Source organism: Scyliorhinus canicula, chromosome 1, assembly GCF_902713615.1.
Source record: "Scyliorhinus canicula chromosome 1, sScyCan1.1, whole genome shotgun sequence".
NCBI classification, from domain to species: Eukaryota; Metazoa; Chordata; class Chondrichthyes; order Carcharhiniformes; family Scyliorhinidae; genus Scyliorhinus; species Scyliorhinus canicula.
Window position 1 is genome coordinate 254618994 of NC_052146.1, and position 19732 is coordinate 254638725.

Sequence of the window (19732 nt, forward strand, 5' to 3'; positions counted from 1 at the left end):
TAGCCACCCCACCCCGAGAGCGATCGACCCCCACCTGCCGGCAGTCCGCATGTACCCCAATCTGCACCACATGCCAGCATCCATACCACCCGCCATGGCTGGGTGCCCTGCACACACACAGGCCACTAGCCACGGACCCTTTGTGCTGCCCACATCTGAGTGTCTTTTATTGTGCATTATCTGACTCCCCAGGAGGTTGTGGCCTAACATTGCCAGGAGCAGGAGAAGACCGGAGGGCCTCGCTGGACCTGCAGGCCCCCACTGTCACAGAGCTGAGGGGATTGAACCTGGTCAGTGGGGTCGGAGAGGAGTCAGTCGCCGGAAGTTGGCACTGGGGAACCAAGTGAGTCCGCAATGAATAACGATGACCCTCTTGCATGTATGGCACTCACACAGCACCCCCCCCCCCCCCCCCACCATCACCACCTACAATCCAACCATGCGTCTTGCCTTATGTCTTGCAGGACCACCTGGTGTTAAGGCGGGTCCATCGGTGTCCCTCGCCACCCCCTTCAACCCCAAGAAACATCCAGCATTGAGGCAAGGCCTGCTGGTGACCCGCGCCCCCAGCCACAACCCCGCAATACCGACTTCTCGGCACTTCTGTCACCGACAACCTCCAACATCCCAGACACTCACCTCGGTTGGGCACATTGGAGAAGAGGCTCCTGGGGGACTATCTGGTGCACACCACATACATGCTGTGGTACATCAGGTGGCGGTAGGAACCCCCACAGGGGCGGATGGTTGAAGGGCAGCCTAACCCAGGACTAGCTGCCATCCGGACGGGCTTTTGGAAAGGGTGGTTCCATCAATGCTGTAGATGCAGACACAGAGTCGGGGCCTACATGAGGGGGTATCAGCAACCATCCAGCACCTGAAGGTGCAGTTGGAGGAGTCCAACCACCTGCAAGGGCAGGAGGCGGTGTTGACCAAGCATTTTTTTTTAATAAATTTAGATTAGCCAATTATTTTTTCCAATTAAGGGGCAATTTTGCGTGGCCAATCCACCTGCTCTGCACATTTTTGGGTTGTGGGGGCGAAACCCACGCAAACACGGGGAGAATGTGCAAACTCCACACGGACAGTGACCCAGAGCCGGGATCGAACCTGGGACCTCAGCGCCGTGAGGCGGTTGTGCTAACCACTAGGCCACCGTGCTGCCCAAGGTGTTGACCAAGCATGCCGCCTAGGCCAACACCACACGGGTGGCGTCCGTAGTGGAGGCATTGGGTGCAACGATACCGGCCATGTGTCAGGATTTCCAAGGCCTGGGGCACAGTGTATGGGCAGTGGCTAAGCACAGAATAGGGCAGCCATGTGACAGGCAGCTATGTACCAGGACAAAATGGACATTGCAGCAACACTCAACAGCTTGGCTCAGTCACAACGGGTCAATTCTGCAGGCATCACAAGCATTGGCCTGGCATTGGCTGACCTGAACCAGACACAGAAGAATCTGGCATAGTCACTGCAGTGATGTGGCACAGTCCCAGTGCTCCATAGCTGCCAGCATTGAGACCCTGTGCGAGATAAGAGCGGGCCTCCAGGACTTGCAGCAGCAGGTCATGGCTGAGCCCCCGAGCTTGCTCCGACTGCACCCCCGTCCAAAGGAGTAGTCCGGGGGCCATCGGTCACCCCGAGGGAGGAGGAGGTGATGGGGCCCATGCCGATATCCCCCCACCTGTCCCTGGCACATCCAATGGGCAGCAGGAAGAACAGGGTGACACTATGCCATCTGTGACACCCGATAGGCAGACGGGCCCATCCGGAGCCAGTCGCTCCAGAGGGTGGCAGCCAGAGGGCACCCAGGTCACAGGATGGGGATCTCAGCAGGCCGTCTCCACTTTTGATATACAGCCTGGGGTCCCACATAGACGGAGCATTGGGGCACGTAAAGCCAGAAAGCTAGACACCAGTTAGATTGGCATGAGTGAAGCACAGAGGTTAGCGATAGGGGCTAGGGCAAAATACTTGTGTATATCACAATAAACGCCTGTTCACCAATGCTGTGACCTGCCTCGATGCTCTGTCTGAAGGGTGTAAGGGATGGACCGGGCTGCACCGAGTGCAAGAGGAGGTGAGAGGCTGTTGGTGTGGGTCGTGGGCGTTTAGAAGTGGGCATGGGCCAGGGCCTCTGTGCAGTTAGGGGCCACCCTCAGTGATGCCCCGATGGTGGCAGGAGACGGGGCTAGATAGGGCAGCAGAGTAGCACAAGTGGACAGCTGTGGCTTCACAGCGCTAGGATCCCAGGTTCGATTCCCCACTGGGTCACTGTCTGTGCGGAGTCTGCACGTTCTCCCCGTGTCTGCGTGGGTTTCCTCCGGGTGCCCCAGTTTCCTCCCACAGTCCAAAGACGTGCAGGTTAGGTGGATTGGCCATGATAAATTGCCCTTAGTGACCAAAAAGGTTAGGAGGGGTTATTGGGTTATGGGGATCGGGTCGAAGTGAGGGCTTAAGTGGGTCGGTGCAGATTCGATGGGCCGAATAGACTCCTTCTGCACTGAATGATCTATGTTCTATGTCCTATATGTTGGGGCTCCATGTGGCAGGGCCTAACCAGTGCATGTCCCACCAACGCCGCCAACCAGGCCCCTAGTCGATGCAACTTGAGGCAATTAGACTGTACCATGTGCACTGGCCCATTTGTGCAGCCTCCTATGCCTGCCTGTGCCCCATGCCATTTCCATGCTGGCCCTCCTCCGCTTACCCGTTGTCAGACGTGGCCTTGTATTCTTCCTCCCCCTTCAGGATGTCACCCCTCTACTGTCCAATTTTGGTGCTATACTGGCGTGCCTCTCCAGAGGGATCCAAGCATTTCAACCACATCTTGAGCACGCCGACGCATGGCTCTATCAAGCCCCTGGTCGTGGCACGTGTGTCATTGCGGCGGGTCTCCGCATTGGTCTGTGGTCTCTGGATAGGTATCATCAGCCACGATCACAGCGGATGATCCCTGTCACCCAGTAGCCAACCCCTCACCCAGGACAGCACCTTAAACATGTCAGGTACTGTTGAGTTCACCAGGATGAATGCACGTGCACACTGTCTGGGTATTGGGTGCAGACGTGCATGATTTGCATGTCATGGTCACACACCAACTGCGTGCTCATGAAGCAGTACCCCTTGCAGTTCCTGAAGTGCACCCCCTCATGCACTAGTGCCCATAGGGGGACAATCACCCCGTGGACCTGGAGCATCCTGCCAATAGCGGCGAACCCTGCTGCTTGGGAAACCTGATAGGTTCAGTCATATGTAGGCTGACATATTGTGCCGCCCAGAATACAGGGTCTCTGACATGGCGCGGATGCACCTGTGCACCGAGGTCTGGGAGATCCCCGACAGATCCTCACTTGGCACCTGGCAAGACCCCGTTGCATAAACATTCAGGGATACCTTCACCATGTGGCTTTCCCATACCCCCTTGGTTCCACGGGCACCATGATGCCGTAGGTATATCTACGGTCTGCCAGGCAAGCCCAGTCCAGCAGGGCAGCATTGTAGCATTGTGGATAGCACAATCGCTTCACAGCTCCAGGGTCACAGGTTCGATTCCGGCTTGGGTCACTGTCTGTGCGGAGTCTGCACATCCTCCCCGTGTGTGCGTGGGTTTCCTCCGGGTGCTCCGGTTTCCTCCCACAGTCCAAAGATGTGCAAGTTAGGTGGATTGGACATGATAAATTGCCCTTAGTGTCGACAATTGCCCTTAGTGTTGGGTGGGGTTACTGGGTTATGGGGATAGGGTGGAGGTGTTAACATTGGGTAGGGTGCTCTTTCCAAGAGCCGGTGCAGACTCGATGGGCTGAATGGCCTCCTAATGCACTGTAAATTCTATGAACAGGTCCTGGAATGTCAGGCACTGCAGGTACTGACAGGACCTGCTGCGGCGCCACTTTCCCACCTCCTCCTCAGCCTGTTGGGCGGTCGGCTCTCCATCCTCTCCAACTGGCTCCAGTTCCTCTGGGCAGGCTCTACTGCTGCAGGATCCTCCCCGAGCAGCTGCTGCTCGTGCCGCCTCATTGTGTCTGCCAGTGCTACGGTGGCTAGGCAGATGCCAACCATTCCTGGTTAGATACCAAATTCCATTGTCTGTAGGGGGTGAAAGGCGGACATGTTAGCATGGTGATTACCCTCGTGCCCAATCAGGTGCTGCATGGTGGTCGGGACCTGCATTGCAGCCCTTCCCCAGCATTCTCCCCACCCCCATCCCCACCCCCTGACACGTTGCCCTCCGTGCCGCACCCCTGGTCCTGTTGGTGCCTAGCACTGATGACATGGATGGTTGCCTCACAGGCTGCGGCAATGGCAGTCCGTGCCTGGACACTCTGATTCCGGGGGACACCCTGTAGTGGTAAGATTTGCATAGCTGTCTGCCATTGGTGCAGAACACCAGCTTACCATTGGCCCTGGTCGGTCATGTGCCTCTCGACCGATTGGTTGAGACCAGTCATGTGACGGCTCTCCGATTGGTCGAGAGGCTGAGTTAACCACGCCTCCATACCGAGGTATAAATAGTTAGAACGCCCGGCGGTCGTCCATTTACTGTAGTCGACCGCAGGGATAACTTCTAGCTTATTAAAGCCTAACATTTGTACAGCAACTCATCTCGCGTTCGATTGATGGTTCATCACACCCCGTCCAATGATCTATCCCCTGGTTCCTCATCCCGCTACTCCCTCTCCCCCTCCCAGCCCTGGCTGACACCTCCCCCAGCCAACGGCAGGACAGGCACCCCACAGCTGAGCCTTTCGGAACATGTCTTACATTCTCTCTCACCCTGATCAGCCACGGTGCCAGTTTCCTGATTTTAAATACCACAAGTGAACCATGCCGTCGGTAATTTCACCTGACGGAGAACGGAGCATCGTGGGAGTCCCGGAGAATGCCAGATCGAGTCCATTAATGATATGTAATAGACTTTACTGTACAATTTTCATGCCCCATGTCAGAATGCGGCATAGTACGCATTCACTGTCGAGGCAATGGAGCATGCCATTCCATTCAATTTTCTGCTCTCGCACATCCTGGGAGCATCGGCTGTCGGAGAATCCAGATCATATTTTTTCTTTTGGCTTATACTACAAGAAATCCTTTTTCATGTCTATTCTTTAAAATCACAGCATTCAAATGGTTTAAACATGCGTTGTCAAAATTGTATCTTTTTGTGGTCAGCTAAGAGGTGAGAGAATAGAGAAATTATCCCACATCTTTCCCTGTCTGAACAGGCATAGTGAACACAGGTGCAGCCACCAAGTCCCCAATGTCTTCTTCGCCAGGATGGCCAGGTTACCTTGTTTGAGACAGATGTTGCATCTCCAATCCTACGGGTCTCAGTTGCGGGCTTTACCCAGCTGCAAAGCATGGTTGACTGCACACATATTGCAAAAAGGGCAATAAGGCCCACCTAAAATGCAGACCGGTACATTAACCAAAAGGGGTACCGCTCTTTGCATGTTTCCTATATTCTGTCACGAATGTGGCTGGCAATGTCAGCATTTTTTTCCAATCCCTAATTGCCCTTGAACTGAGTGGCTTTCTTGGCATTTCAGAGTCAACCACATTGTTGTGGGTTTAGAGTTGCATGTAAGCCAGACCCACAGTTGACAGATTTCCTTTCCTATAGGATATTAGTGAACCAGATGAGTTTTTATGACTAGCGACAATAGTTATCATAGTTACCAATACTGAGACTAGCTTTATATTCCAGGTTAATTCATTGAATTTAAATTCCACCTGATGCTGCCATGGTGGGATTTGTACTCATGTCTCCAAAGCATTAGCCTGGATCTCTCGATTACTAGTCCACTGATATTGCCACCATCTCCCCATATGTGCAACTCCTTTGTGACCGCTCCAAGAGGTTTCTCCATGTATACAACTTTTACCCTGGGAATTGTTCTGACTCATTAACCTTAAGGGAATTGTGCTGCCAAGAATGTTCCAAACCATGACTCCAGTTGCATGGCTGGATACTCAGGGATAAGGGGAGAAAGTAGCTGCTCAAATCTCTAAGCCAAACACAAATAGAAGCCCAGAGAAAGTACAGCAAGAACCACGATCACAAAAGGACACTGAACGAACAGGCTACTGAGCTGCTCAATATGAGGTTTAGATCACTCGATGGCTCATGGAGGCACTGCAGTATGCACTTTACAGGGTTTCCAGAATTATTGTTGCATGCTGCATGCCCCATAACTTGGTGCAGAGAGTAGGTTTATTATGACAACCAGTGAGGAGGGTGGGCGGAGGGTAGTCACAGGCTTGGGGGGTTATTCCAGGTGGCGGAGGGTTGGGAGTGTAGAAGGGGGTGGGAAGGGAGATCCTTTGGTGGGTTGGGTGGGCGGGGTGTACTGTAGTTACAAACGTCACGAGTAGGCTTCAATGAAGTTACTGTGAAAAGCCCCTAGTCGCCACATTCCGGCGCCTGTTCGGCAAAGGAGTTGAAAGTGATTTTAACTCTTCTAAATTTTCCTAGGTAACTTTTCTGGACAGACAGTTAGAACCATCTGATGTCTCCAATCAAAAGCTGAAAGTTGAGTGAATGTATGTTAATGCATAAAATGTAGTGAATAAGGCTGATAAGCTACGAGCACAAATAGTTGTATGGGAATGCAATATAGCCGTATTAACAGAACATAGCTTTAAATAATGAGGACCGGGCCTTTAATATCCATGGAATGAAGGCCTGAAATTTTGCACCTGGGTTCTGAGGGTCAGGACAGGATATTTCCTGGCTCCACCAATCCGACACAAGAAAAAGAGGCTCGGAAGTTCAGATTTTCATTCAGGCTGGGTGTGCTGGATTACAAGTTGTGCCTGCTGCCTCTGGAAAGAGTGCAGAGGCTGTTGGGGGTTGAGGTTCAGGGCACGGAGGGGGGGGGGGGGGGGGGGGGGGGGGGGTATCAGTTTGAATAAAATTTGTCTCATGGACAGGTAACCGCAAACCATAGTAAATGTTTTTTTAAGACTGGTGGATGGTAGACGTTTGCAAATTATTTGGATATTGGAATGCAGAGCAAAATTTCAAAATTGTCTGACAACATAACACGTGCACGTCTGGAAAATAGTTAAGATGATACCAAATGGCCTGGAACACTCTGCCAATGAGAAGCAGAGGCAAGGAATGATTTTGAGGGAAATTGCAGGGTTGTGAGGGAAGAGCAGGAAAATAACACTGACTGAATTGCTCTGCAGTGGGCTGACATGGACTTTGTGTGTCAAATGGCCCCTCCTTTGCTGGAAACACTCGGCAGGCTGTATTTTGGAAGAACTGTGACCACTGACGTTCTCACTCTGCAATAATGGTCTGACAGCTGTGTTCTTTTTTTATTTTACCTTTTAAAAAGCATTCAGAGGATGCCCCTACCTTGAAACAACCTTTGTTTCTCTTACCTACCTCAGCAGCTCCCACCTGCTGATTTTCCAGTGGTGGAGGTCTCCTATTGGCCATCCACCCTTATGAGCACACCTGCTGTTTGTGGAATGATAATAACTATCAGCACTGCAAGGTTTAATGAAGTGTAGAGAGTAGCCACTGGAGGGGGCTACAATTCCAACTATATAAGGCAGTGATGCTAAGCCTTGTGGGAGAGTCTGGTGGAGTATGCAGGAGTTAGCTAGTGAGAGACAGAAGTACAGATAATATAAGTGTCTGCAGGTCTTAGTTTAAACCAGTAGTGAGATTAACTGTAGATGACTGTAGTTTAGATGTTATTAATCAACTGTGTATTCTTTAGGAATACGTGTCAAATCCAAGTTAGTAGTGTTAATAAATTCATAGCTTTGTTTAAGTTAAAGTTAAAGTTAAAGTTATTTTGCCAACCATCCTGAAATAAGCAACACAAAGAGCACCACACTGTTCTTAATTGGATGGGGTACCTGGAAGCAGCCATTTAATTGGTCACCTCCTCAAAAATTGATTCTAGGGTCCCGATGCCGGTAAGTTCAGGCTCACAACCTTGAATTCAGCCCATGTTGGAATCAGGACCTTGCCCCATAACTACATGAAGCTATGAGTTACTCATAAATCCAATAAAGAATTCAGGAGAAACATACTTGTTCAGAAAGCTGTGAGAATGTAGAAGTCAGTACCAAATGAAGTGGTTGAGAAACCTGCATCCATGAAAAAGAATTGGGGCTGAAATACACACTAGCCTGTGCACAAATAGGACCCTGTATACTTAAAACTGCTCTCAGAAAAATAGCCTGAAATAGATGTCAGGCCTGTTTGCCTAATACACCAACTCGGTGCCATTATTTACAGCAATATATAGATTTTCTATTCAATTAATAAAAATATGAACAATTCTGTTGCCTTAAAATCTCACATAATTTACAGGGTGTACTATACAATCCTATTAAATCCTATTATCCATTGTAAAAATCCTAAATAATTTATAGCTTCTACTATGGAATTCCATTAAATCCTATAATCCATAATAAAAATCCTATATGGTTTTCAGATAGCTTTTTATTAGCCTACAGATTTATGACAAGTATATCTCTGGGATATATTTGGGCAAGCTTAGTGATCGACTCCTTTGACTTTACAATTTAATTTGTTAGTTAAGTGCATGCAAGCCTTACCCATCGTGTGCCATTGTAAAATAAAAACTATGCAATAAATAAATAGATTTTTATTTAAATCCTGAAACAGATGTATTTATTTCCCTTATAAATATGTTGGTACCAAATAATTTCTGAGGAGATTTAATAAGTTTGTTTTTAAAATTTCAAACATATTGTAAGCATTCCTTCAAAATGTAAGTAGCTAACTTGGTTGCTTAAACCCAGTAATGATGTTAAGTTGCCTTCTGAACAGTAAATGATAGTCAACAGTTCACAGTATTGCTAAACTAATCACTTTGACGCATTTAATCATGTGAAATCAAATTTTCTGTCAAAAATTTCATCCAAATTGATCCCTCCAGAGAATTTTACATAATGCAGTACATAAATGGCAAAGTCTACTTACTGCACATATATACTTCTCAAGTCCAGGACAGTCAGGGCTGGTGCATCAACATAAGAAGGTGGCAGCTGTGCTGTAAACAAGGTGACCTGGGAACTGTTCGCACAGCCAATGACTGTGCATGCTTCAAGCACAAACTGATATGCAGAATAGACTGCTAAACCTGTTTGAAGAGACTATCCATTAGTAATTTACCATTTGTGATTGAGCACAGATAGCTGTAAACACTACCCATATTGCAATGAGTCTTCATTACTCATTCTGATTTACTTTATGTTAAACATGTTACGGTTTATTCTTCCAAGGTTTGGCAATCACCATCGGCTTGTCACTCCAATCCAATTTTATTGGGCTAAGATGGAGCTCCACATTTATGGACGGAACTTCCAAACTGAGCCTCATCAGAAATGTGTTTCTCTCAGTTCTTCCTCATAGTGCAGGATTGCTGGGGAAAGCCAACCCACATCCCCTTTTTATGGTACTCACAGTCATATTTTTGTAACTTTTTATTCAATAACATAGTGAACAGCATTGAGACAGTTAAATAGGTTTTCAGTGTGTTGGTGAATGAGTCTGAATAAGGTGATTGCGGTCTTGGGCCGAGCAGTTGCCATACCAGGCTGTTATGCAGCCAGATAAGAGGCTTTCTATAGTGCATCTGTAAAAGTTGGTAAGAGTTAATGTGGACATGCCAAAGTTCCTTAGTTTCCAGAGGAAGTAATGGCGCTGTTGTGCTTTCTTGGTGGTAGAGTCGACATGGGTGGACCAGGACAGATTTTTGGAGATGTGTACCCCTAGGAATTTGAAGCTGCTAACCATCTCCACCTCGGCCCCGTTGATGCAGACACGGGTGTGTACAGTACTTTGATTCTTGAAGTCAATGACCAGCTCTTTAGTTTTGCTGGCATTGAGGGAGAGATTGTCGTCGCTGTACCACTCCACTAGGTTCTCTATCTCCCTCCTGTATTCATCGTTATTCGAGATCCGGCCCACTATGGTCATATTGTGAGCAAACTTGTAGATGGAGTTGGAACCAAATTTTGCCACGCAGTCGTGTGTGCACAGGGAGTGTAGTAGGGGGCTAGGTACACAGCCTTGCATGGCCCCGCTATTGAGAACTATTGTAAAGGAGGTGTTGTTGTTTAGTCTTATTGATTGTGATCTGTGGGTCAGAAAGTCAAGGATCTAGTGCAGGGTGAGGAGCCAATATAAGGCTATATAATCTGAGACTATATATAAAGCTGTGGTCAGACCACATTTGGAGTATTGTGAGCAGTTTTGGCCCCTGTATCGAAGGAAGGCTATGCTGGCCTTGGAAATGGTCCAGAGGAGGTTCACAAGAATCATCCCTGGAATAAAGAGCTTGTCATATGAGGAGTGGTTGATGACTCTGGGTCTGTACTTGTTGGAATTCAGAAGGATGAGGAGAGATCTTATTGAAACTGAGAGGCCGAGATAGAGTGGATGTGGAAAGGATGTTTCCACCAGTAGGAAAAGCCTGAACCTGAGGGCACAGCCTCAGACTAAAAGGACGATCCTTTAAAACTGAGATGAGGAGAAATTTCTTCAGCCAGAGCGCGGTTAATCTGTGGAACTCTTTGCTGCAGAAGGATGTGAAGGCCAAATCACTGAGTGTCTTTAAGACAGAGATAGATGGGTTTTTGATTAATAAGGGGATCAGGGGTTATGGTGAGAAGGCAGGAGAATGGGGATGCGAAACACATCAGCCATGATTGAATGGTGGAGCAGACTTGATGGCCAGAAGGGCCTAATCCTGCTCATATAAATTATGGTCTTATATCAGTTGGACACTTACCAAGGAGCTAGACATGGATTTTTCTGTCCAGTATTTCCTCGGTAACTATACAGGTAATTAAGTTTGAACCCACTGAGGTTTCAGACTCTAATTCAGAGTTAAACTTTTTTGGAGGGTCCCAGGGAGGGTTGGGGGTGGGGTGGGAGAAGGAGAACTTCCCATTGGAAGTTGAAACTTCCTGGGTAAATCCCGTGGAGTCCTTGGGTAGGGATATCTGAGTGGAATCACAGCACATCCTCCAGGGTGTGTACAGACTCCAGTCTTCGAGGCTACTGAATAGAAAGTGAAAAGATAATTGCCAAGCTGTCGTGCTTCTTATTAAATGCAAAATATTGCGGATGCTGACAATCTGAATTAAAAGCAGAAAATGCTAGGTAAACACAATAAGTCTGACAGCATCTGTGGGGGGAGAAGCAGACTTACCATTTTGAGTCCGTATGATTCTTTTCAGCTCTCACCTGTCCCTGACATTTTATTCTCCTTCACCTTCTCCACCCCACGATCAACTATATAACCCATCATATTTCTACTCGTTTCGAGCTCAGTCATACTGATGTGAAAAGTTAGCTCTTGGGAGTTAGCCGTTGGGATTCTCTTTTCTTGCCCCGTAGGTTTCCCGGCAATGTGGGGGGGGGCTTCAATGGGAAATCTCATTGACAAGCGGTGGGAAGAGAGAATGGTGCTCTGCTGAGGAACACATAGCTGGAGGACCGGAGAATCCCGCCCTCTGTTTCTCTTTCCATAGATGCTACCAGACCGTCTGTTTTTATCCAGCATTTTCTATTTTCGTTCCTTAGAAATTTGGGTGGAGGCAGGTCACGGTGCAAACAATTATGGTCAACTTTACCTTTTGTATTTTCTGTCTATTGTGTGGAATTTTTTGAAAATATATTTTTACTTAAATAAGGGGCATCAATGACAATTCTCAAGAAAATAACTCAGAGTTGCTGCTGAACATGAAAGACCAATGAGGTATAATTAACCTATACAATAAAAGTTACATGATTGCTGACTCTATATTAATCTCTATAATCCTGGGTATAATAGCTCCAAGCCAGTCCCTCTCTCCAGCTGTGTCCAGAGATTATGCACATAAAATATTCTGGAAAGAAAGAAAATGCTGAAGGAAATGTTATTAAACTCATGTTTAAAGGGTGTAGGAATGAAGAAACTTGTGGTTTAATTAGAAGTTAAACAGACTTTGCTGAGCTCAAGCAAGTTCATGGAATCCAAGTCCCATTCTTGGATTTAAGCATATAGTTTCGGATAAAATTTTAATCCACCATTATGAAGGGAATACCGAATTATTGGAGTGACCGTCTTTTGAAAAAGACATTAAAATATTGCAGTTGAGTTGGATGTAAAGGGTCCAACATCAACAGCTGAAGAGCAGTGACAGCCTTTTTTCCCCCTTTCACATTTGAACTGATGTAAAAGTATTATGTGTCACGACTAACATATTTCTCTCAACCAACACGCAGTAAAAACAACTGATCTCATCATTTATCTCACTGTCATTTGGGGATGCTGCATTTGTCTACATTACCAGAGAGACTGCACAGAAAAAAGCAGGACTGGGAAATTATTTGTATAAAACACAGACAGGGGTTCATAAGATTCAGTCACTGTTTTTATTGCATGCAGAGGCTAGAAGTCTACCACAATAAAATAAACCAAAATATAATAAGGAAATTAGAAATATAATTTTGTGCAAAGTGGCAAGGCACGTATTATTGATGTGAAAGAAGAAAGAAGGTGCTGTGACAAATATTGATATATGAATATCATCAGCATGTTCCTGGAAGGACGAAGACAACAATAAACACATTTTGCCACACAAATATCAACATATATTATATACAATATATATGTGTAAATATATGGTCAGTGCCTAATTATTAAACAAGGGGCGAAATGCTCCGCAACGGCCAACGCCGGCGTGAAACCCAGAGTGTTTCACTCCGGCGTCGGAGGCCGCTCCTCGCCCCCTATTCTCTCTCCCCCCCCGGGGGCGAAGAGCGGCATTGCGGGAAACTCGGCCGCCGGGCCTTGACGCAGCATGCCGAGAATGACAAGCCAGCGGCGCCTAAGTGACGTCAGCCGCGCATGCGCAGGTTGGCCTGCGCCAACCCGCGCATGCGCGGTTGCCGTCTTCCCCTCCGCTGCCCCGCAAGGCGTGGTGGTTTGATCTCGCGGGGCAGCGGAGGGGAAAGAGTGCATCTCTTAGAGACGCCGGACCGACGATCGGTGGGCACCGATCGCGGGCTAGTCCCCTCCCGAGCACGTCCGTGGTGCTCGATCCCCTCTCCGCCCCCCACAGGCCCCATACTTACCTGTCGCACGCTGTTCACGCCGGCAGCAATCAGGTGTGGTTGCCGCCGGCGTGAACAGGTCGGGAACGTCAGATCGCTCGGCCCATCTGGGCCGCTCAGCCCATCTGGGCCGAAGAATCGCCGGTCGCCGTGAAAACCGGCGACCAGCGATTCTCCGAGCGCCGTGTCGCAAAACACGACACGCCATTTTGGGAGAGGTGGGAGAATCGCGGGTAGTGCCAGAGCGGCCCTCCCGCGATTCTCCCACCTCTCCCAAAATGGCGTGTCGTGTTTTGCGACACGGCGCTCGGAGAATCGCCGGTCGCCGGTTTTCACGGCGACCGCCGATTCTCCGAGCGCCGTGTCGCAAAACACGACACGCCATTTTGGGAGAGGTGGGAGAATCGCGGGTGGTGCCAGAGCGGCCCTCCCGCGATTCTCTCACCCAGCCTGCATAGCAGAGAATCGCACCCAAGAACTTTTCACATATTCCTCAATATCTGATGCAGAAAAATCTTTAATTGGTTAACTGATTTATACACACTTGTTATGTAAATTATGGTTTTCCACACATAGAATAATCTGCATATTATATGTTAACATGCTTATTTTTCTATCACTGGCATTATTTGAATTTGAGAGCTGAGCTGGAATGAACTATATTGCAGCAAAAGGTGTATAATAAAGAGAATGCCTTGACTTTTGTATCAGGGAGGCAATCATAAACAATGTACTGCATGTTAGTTCAGAGTACACGGTTTAGCAAAAAGCATTCCTCCGTTTCTAAACTATGTTGAACGATACCTTAGTTCAGATGTGAAAGGGAAATAAAATTGCAATTGGCTACCTTGTTTTATATTGAATCAAAAATGCAACAATTAATTGGTAAAATTGCTTTGCATTCAAAAATGTGTTAAAATAACAATAATGTCCATATTTGATGTTCAAAATTATTATATCTTTCATAGGGATTATTCTACATTTGAGTAAACTGGCGCTATTAGGTTTGAGCGTTAGATTAATCTCATTCACTTGATTTTGTTAAGAGATGAAAAAATAGGCACAGCTTTTCATTGGTGAGCATACTTGAGGCACTTATAACTGTGTGGTAGATGAGATAAAAGGTTCAATAATACATTTACAACATGACACTGTTGCATTGTAATGCTGGCACTGACCTTAACAGGATCACATCATTCTTAAAAAAAGAAATGAAAGTAGCTTTCTCAATACTCCTAAATTTAATTCAATCTGTCAGAATTAAAAAGACAAGGACTATTAGATCAAAAGCTTTTTGAGATATTAAATAGCACACGGTGGACTTTTATTAACCAATATTAAAGAAAACATAAGTGAGGGAAATTGCCAAGGAAATTAAATGTACTTGATATGCTTTTGAATTTAGGTTTGGGGATGTGTGCATCTTATTATATGTTAATCAGAATTTGACTACATCGGTATTCTTTCAACGCTGCAAGTATTTCAAAAGTTTGCTATTTTGCCAAATGTCTTAGTTGGAATATGAACATATCAAATGGAAGACAGCCTAATTCCTAATTTTGTAAATTAGAGCTGTGCTTTCCCGGAACACACTTGGCACACTCAGCGAGGAGGAAGCGTTGCACTTGTGAAGTCAACTCGTTTGAATGGAATTCTTACCCATGGAATATGGACAAAGGGGTCATGGACTGGATGTAATTGGTTAGGGGCTGGAAAATCCAGATAGTTGCTCCAAAAATACTTTGGTTGAGGGTATAATGGAAGAAACCTTTATTGGTGGCGTTTATTATTAATTGTATTATATTATTATTGGTGATTTGATCCATGGGAAAACAACAGCACCCTCCATCACACCAGGCAGTAAATTAGGAGGAATTCTTCCGGTACCAGTGGGCTGCTAAGGTAAGGACGTCCACCTCGCCACATATCAATTTTAGGACGCAGCTGAAATGAAAACTGAATGGAAATATTCTCAGGAAGATAGCATGTAAAGTATGGTGGCAGCATTTTTAACTTCCTCATGCTCTGGGGGGAATTTCATGGCCATGAAAAGACAGTGACAACCCTGCCAAGGATACTTGCAGCATCCGCGAAGGGGTTAAATGGCAATCAGGCAATCTTAATTGGCCTCTAGGCAGGAGGACGGTTCTCGCCCGTCCCCGCCCCTTGACTTAATCAATTGGGGGGTTGGGGGGGGGGGGGTCGGTTGGGAAGGCAACCTGTGGCTTCCTGCTCTCCCATTCTATCATACAGTAAGGCTATCACATTCGCACTGTAAGACAGAATACAGGAGAACTCTATTGTGAACCGACAGTGCCAACAGAATCAACATGACCTCAGCACTCACGCAAGGAGGAATAGAAACTGGCCAAAATAATGACTGCCTGCTCTTTGCATTTATAACATACCATGTTTGCATTTCCAGAGGAAGGCTGCTTAGAATCAATGTGACGAGGGTGAGAGGATATAATTGTTTTTAAAACTCCAAAGGGCCTAGAAATGTATATCACGGCACACTTTTTCACCTTGTCTAGAACAGTAGAGCTAGACAACATGGCCTACACTTCAAGTATAGCTGAACTCAAACCTAATTTCTAAGTATTGGGCTCAATCGAATGATCTCATGGTGCCCGGCTCGGTGAGCACTGCTGCCTCGCGGCACCAAGGACCAGAGTCCGGTCCCAGCCCCGGGTCACTGTCCATGTGGACTTCTCCCCGTGTCTGCGTGGGTCTCACCTCGACAACCCAAACCATGTGCAGTGTACGTGGATTGGCCACACTAAATTGTCCCTTAATTGGAAAAAAATCAGATACACGAAAATTAGTTTTTAAAATCTTGCGAGAGGCTCAGAACGCCTCGTGAGATCTAACAGGGCTAGATTAACATATTTAATATATTTAAGCTCATTTAAATATGCCTGTGCCAATTCCCCCAAGACATTGCCAGCCTGACACCTTGGCACTGCTACTTGGGCACCCTGGCTTTGCAGGGTTCCTGAGTGGCATTGCTAGGCTGGTAGGGGTACTGCCAGAGTGCCAGGCCAGCAATGTCAAGTGCCAGGTTGCTTGTGTCAGGGATTGGTTCTGGAGGTGCACCGCCTTTAAGAGGTGGTGTGAGGGGGGCTCCCCTAAGAGTTAAGTTGGGGCAGGAGGGTGGTCTGGAGGCCTCGGTGGTGTGTCCGAGGAGGGGGGGTCAAGGGATTGGGGCGGCATTTAAAAATGGCACTCCAATCTCTTCCTACACTGACGAGCACAGGAAGTGAGGTAAGTATGGCCTAAGTGCGGTGTTCTCCACTGAGGCCAAAAGAAACAATAGAGTCCCATTTTGAAGCGGAGTCTTCGCAGTGCTGCGGGTGCCAAGAAAGACCCTGCTATACGTGCCCAAAACAGGACTCTGTTTTTTGCATGTTAAATCGCCCCCATTGTATTGGTCCTTTGCTTGAAATATGTGCAAAATTTCTGGCAATAGGTCTGCACAATATATTTCAAAGAAGAAGCTGCTGATGTATTTCCCAACTCAATTTCCAATCTGTGCTTCACAATCTATTCTCCCAGGGATAAAATTGGATTGCGTCCATTTTCGGGCACAGGGGTCAGCATTTAGGTCAATCCTGGACAAGGTTCTGTTGAGGCAGACAGCACACAAACTCTGAGCTACCTCCTTAATTCCACAATTACAGTGTGTAGTGCAGTGGCAAACATGCTATTAACTGGCTGCATGCCCATCAGTGTGCGTGTGTATCACCTAGCTTGCACATTTTTAAGACAACTTGAACCTCTGGGAAGTTGCACTCACTAGTCCAAAGCTAGTACTAACTTTCTTTGACAGAATTGGCTGCAAGGTAAAGCATCCCAAATGGAGCAATAGGCAAGAGAGAGGGCCTCTTGGCTTTCAGATCTTGTGTTGAAAACCTTTTAAGAGGTCCAGAGAAGGTGAGAGGTCATGTTTCCACTAGGTGACAGGAGACCCTGGGTAAAGGTATTGGGAGTGGGTACCAGGGAGGCCAATTCACAGTGTCTGGCCCCGAGAACCTGGCAGCTGTGCCACAAGAAGTTCAATGATCTCAAATGAGCAGTCAAGGTCATTTAATGCACCTTCACATGACATTGCCTACCCACTGCACCACCAACCGCTCACAATGTTCAATACATATCATGAATGCTACCTCCCACCCCTGCTCCAAACCCCCCTCCCTTACATCACTCACCCATCAGTAATCTCTGGCAATCAAGCTCAGGCTTCACAATTAAATACTACACCTTATCGTCTTATGCATGTTCCAATGCTGCTCGAGTGACACCAACTTATTGTTGGCTGCATTCACAAACCTTCAGCTATTTAGATTTGGCAGGCAGATTACCCAAACGTAATCACTGACATACCTGCTTCTTTCATGCAGGACAAGATGGCCCTTAAAAAGATGGCTTTTTTTCATGATTTAAGGCAAAAATGCACTGCAATGGGTCTTAGCAGAATGGCAGATGGATTAAAAGGGGAGGAATTGTGGAGCAACTGTGGTAGTGGCATGACATATTAAGGGAAGCAGAATCTCAGTAGCTTTCGTGGACAGCCTGTCCAAAGGTACTTTCTGCTTCCTCCTCCTCCTGATGTTGGCTTCCAAGCAGCTGGTCTCTGGTTCATCTCTAGAGGCTCAAAGACGGTGGGAATGGCTGGCTGCACCAGGACAACGGCATTGTGGCTGCTTCACAGATAGCCAGCATCCACCAATATGATGTACCACGCACAGCCACATACTAGGCACATATGGAATGGTAGCCCTTGTGGTTCCTGTACTTCTCCCCATTTACGCATGCATGACGTTGACAGTTTCTTGAACCATTGGGAATCACATTATCCTGTTGAAACCACATGCCTGCTCCTCCTGCTTCTCTCTGGTATGATGGAAGACGAATAACTCCAGCATGGCAGCACAGTGGTTAGCACAGTTGCTTCACAGCTCCAGGGTCCCAGGTTTGATTCCCAGCTTGGGTCACTGTGCGGAGTCTGCACGTTCCCTCCGTGTCTGTGTGGTTTCCTCCGGGTGCTCCGGTTTCCTCCCACAGTCCAAAGATGTGCAGGTTAGGTGGACTGGCTATGCTAAATTGCCCTTAATGTCCAAACAAAAAGGTTAGGTGAGGTTACTGGGTAACGGGAATAGGTTGGAAGTGTGGGCTTAACTGGGGTGCACTTTCCAAGGGCCGGTGCAGACTCAATTGTACGAATGGCCTCCTTCTGCACTGTAAATTCCATGAACTCCCCTCCCCTGACTTACAGAGTTGTCCTCACCAATGTCATGGTTGATGGAAAATTGTTGGTTAGGTCATCTGATGCTGCCTGGAAGGAGCTGTTTCCATGAAGGTTGAGGGTGATAGTGACCTCCCAATAGGCATTGGCAAGCTTTCTACACCCAGGGCAGAAAACCCCTCTGACCTCCCTGTCAAGATGCAGCAGCACTCTCTTCTAAAGCTAACAAGTCACCAAATCGCCTCCAAAACTCACCACAGCACTTCCACAAACAACATAAGCTCAACACACCTCACCTGCAAGTTGGATGGTTGGCCCTTTAAATAAACTTGTGAAAGCTGTCCATGGTGCAGCTGAATGCATGTTCAGATGAGATTGATGAGGAGACACTGTTAATTTGATCTAAAAGGCTATTTGATATCACATGCTGAAAGCTTCCAGGGCAGGCATAGCACCCTCATGCCATTTACCAGCACGCTGTGCCATCCAGGCCATGGCGGAAGTAGCTAGAAATGGTGCACCCGCCATTTTCTGCAACAGTGCTTTGATAGTGCCAGCTCCAGTGCTGCGAGGTGGTTGAAATTTTCCGACGCTGGTGTTTTCCCCTGGCCTCAGTAAAAGTGTTATTTTTATTAACTCATCTCCTGCTTCCTTCAAGTGCTACCTCAATGGGAACAGGATGTTTGATAATATTCTGCTGCCCCATTGTGAGGACTTCTTGACAAAGCTGCAGCAATGCACCTCCTTGTGACAAGCCATGAAATTGTCCTACATCTACTGGCAGCATTGTGGCCCCTGCGGCAAGTGCTGTGGAAAGTGAAGGGCCGAGATCAATTCTGAAAACAAAGTGTGAGGGACGGATTTAAAAACACTTCCTTAGAAGCCAGTGTTGGATTGAAGTTGGTGCCTTTTGGATCGCCACTTACCCATTTACCAAATGGGTGAGCTGTTAGACCAGTTTTGTTTTTGGTGTAATCAATTGCAGAAGTGGCAGAAACTTAGGAAATTTCTGTGCACTCGAACAGCACACCTGTGCAAATGATCTCCTGGGAGCTTTGACAGGGATAAGATTTGCTGATGATCAGGGAAATTTGTGTTTAATGCAGCAACTGCATGACAGTACTCAAATGTGCTTAAACTAAAAACAACTTTTCTCTATTTTTCAATGTAATAACAATATTGTACAATGTTGTATGTGCTTAAGACAACAAAGCATTCAACGCTCTAGATGGGGGTGAATTCTCCACCTCCCTAGCCACATGTTTCTCGGCGTGCACAGTCGCTGGCAAAGGGTTTCTCCGTTCCCGCCGCTGGCCCATGGGATTTCCCATTATAGGCACCCCATGTCACCGGGAAACACAGAGGCAGGGGTGCTCTGCCGACGGAAT

The 19732-nt window shown here is 47.2% G+C and overlaps 1 protein-coding gene across 7 annotated transcripts in view; it reads right to left on the reverse strand.

The window, feature by feature from the left end:
* Window positions 1–19732, reverse strand: part of ush2a (Usher syndrome 2A (autosomal recessive, mild)) — a 1354742-nt gene that overhangs the window by 703362 nt on the left and 631648 nt on the right. For all 7 annotated transcript variants that reach the window (XR_005462328.1, XM_038811752.1, XM_038811743.1 and 4 more), the window contains one exon: window positions 8975–9134. Coding sequence is in view for 6 of the 7 variants with exons in the window: in XM_038811752.1 (XP_038667680.1) it covers window positions 8975–9134 (160 nt within the window). In the remaining variant the exon portion in view is untranslated. The remainder of the gene's footprint in view (window positions 1–8974; window positions 9135–19732) is intronic.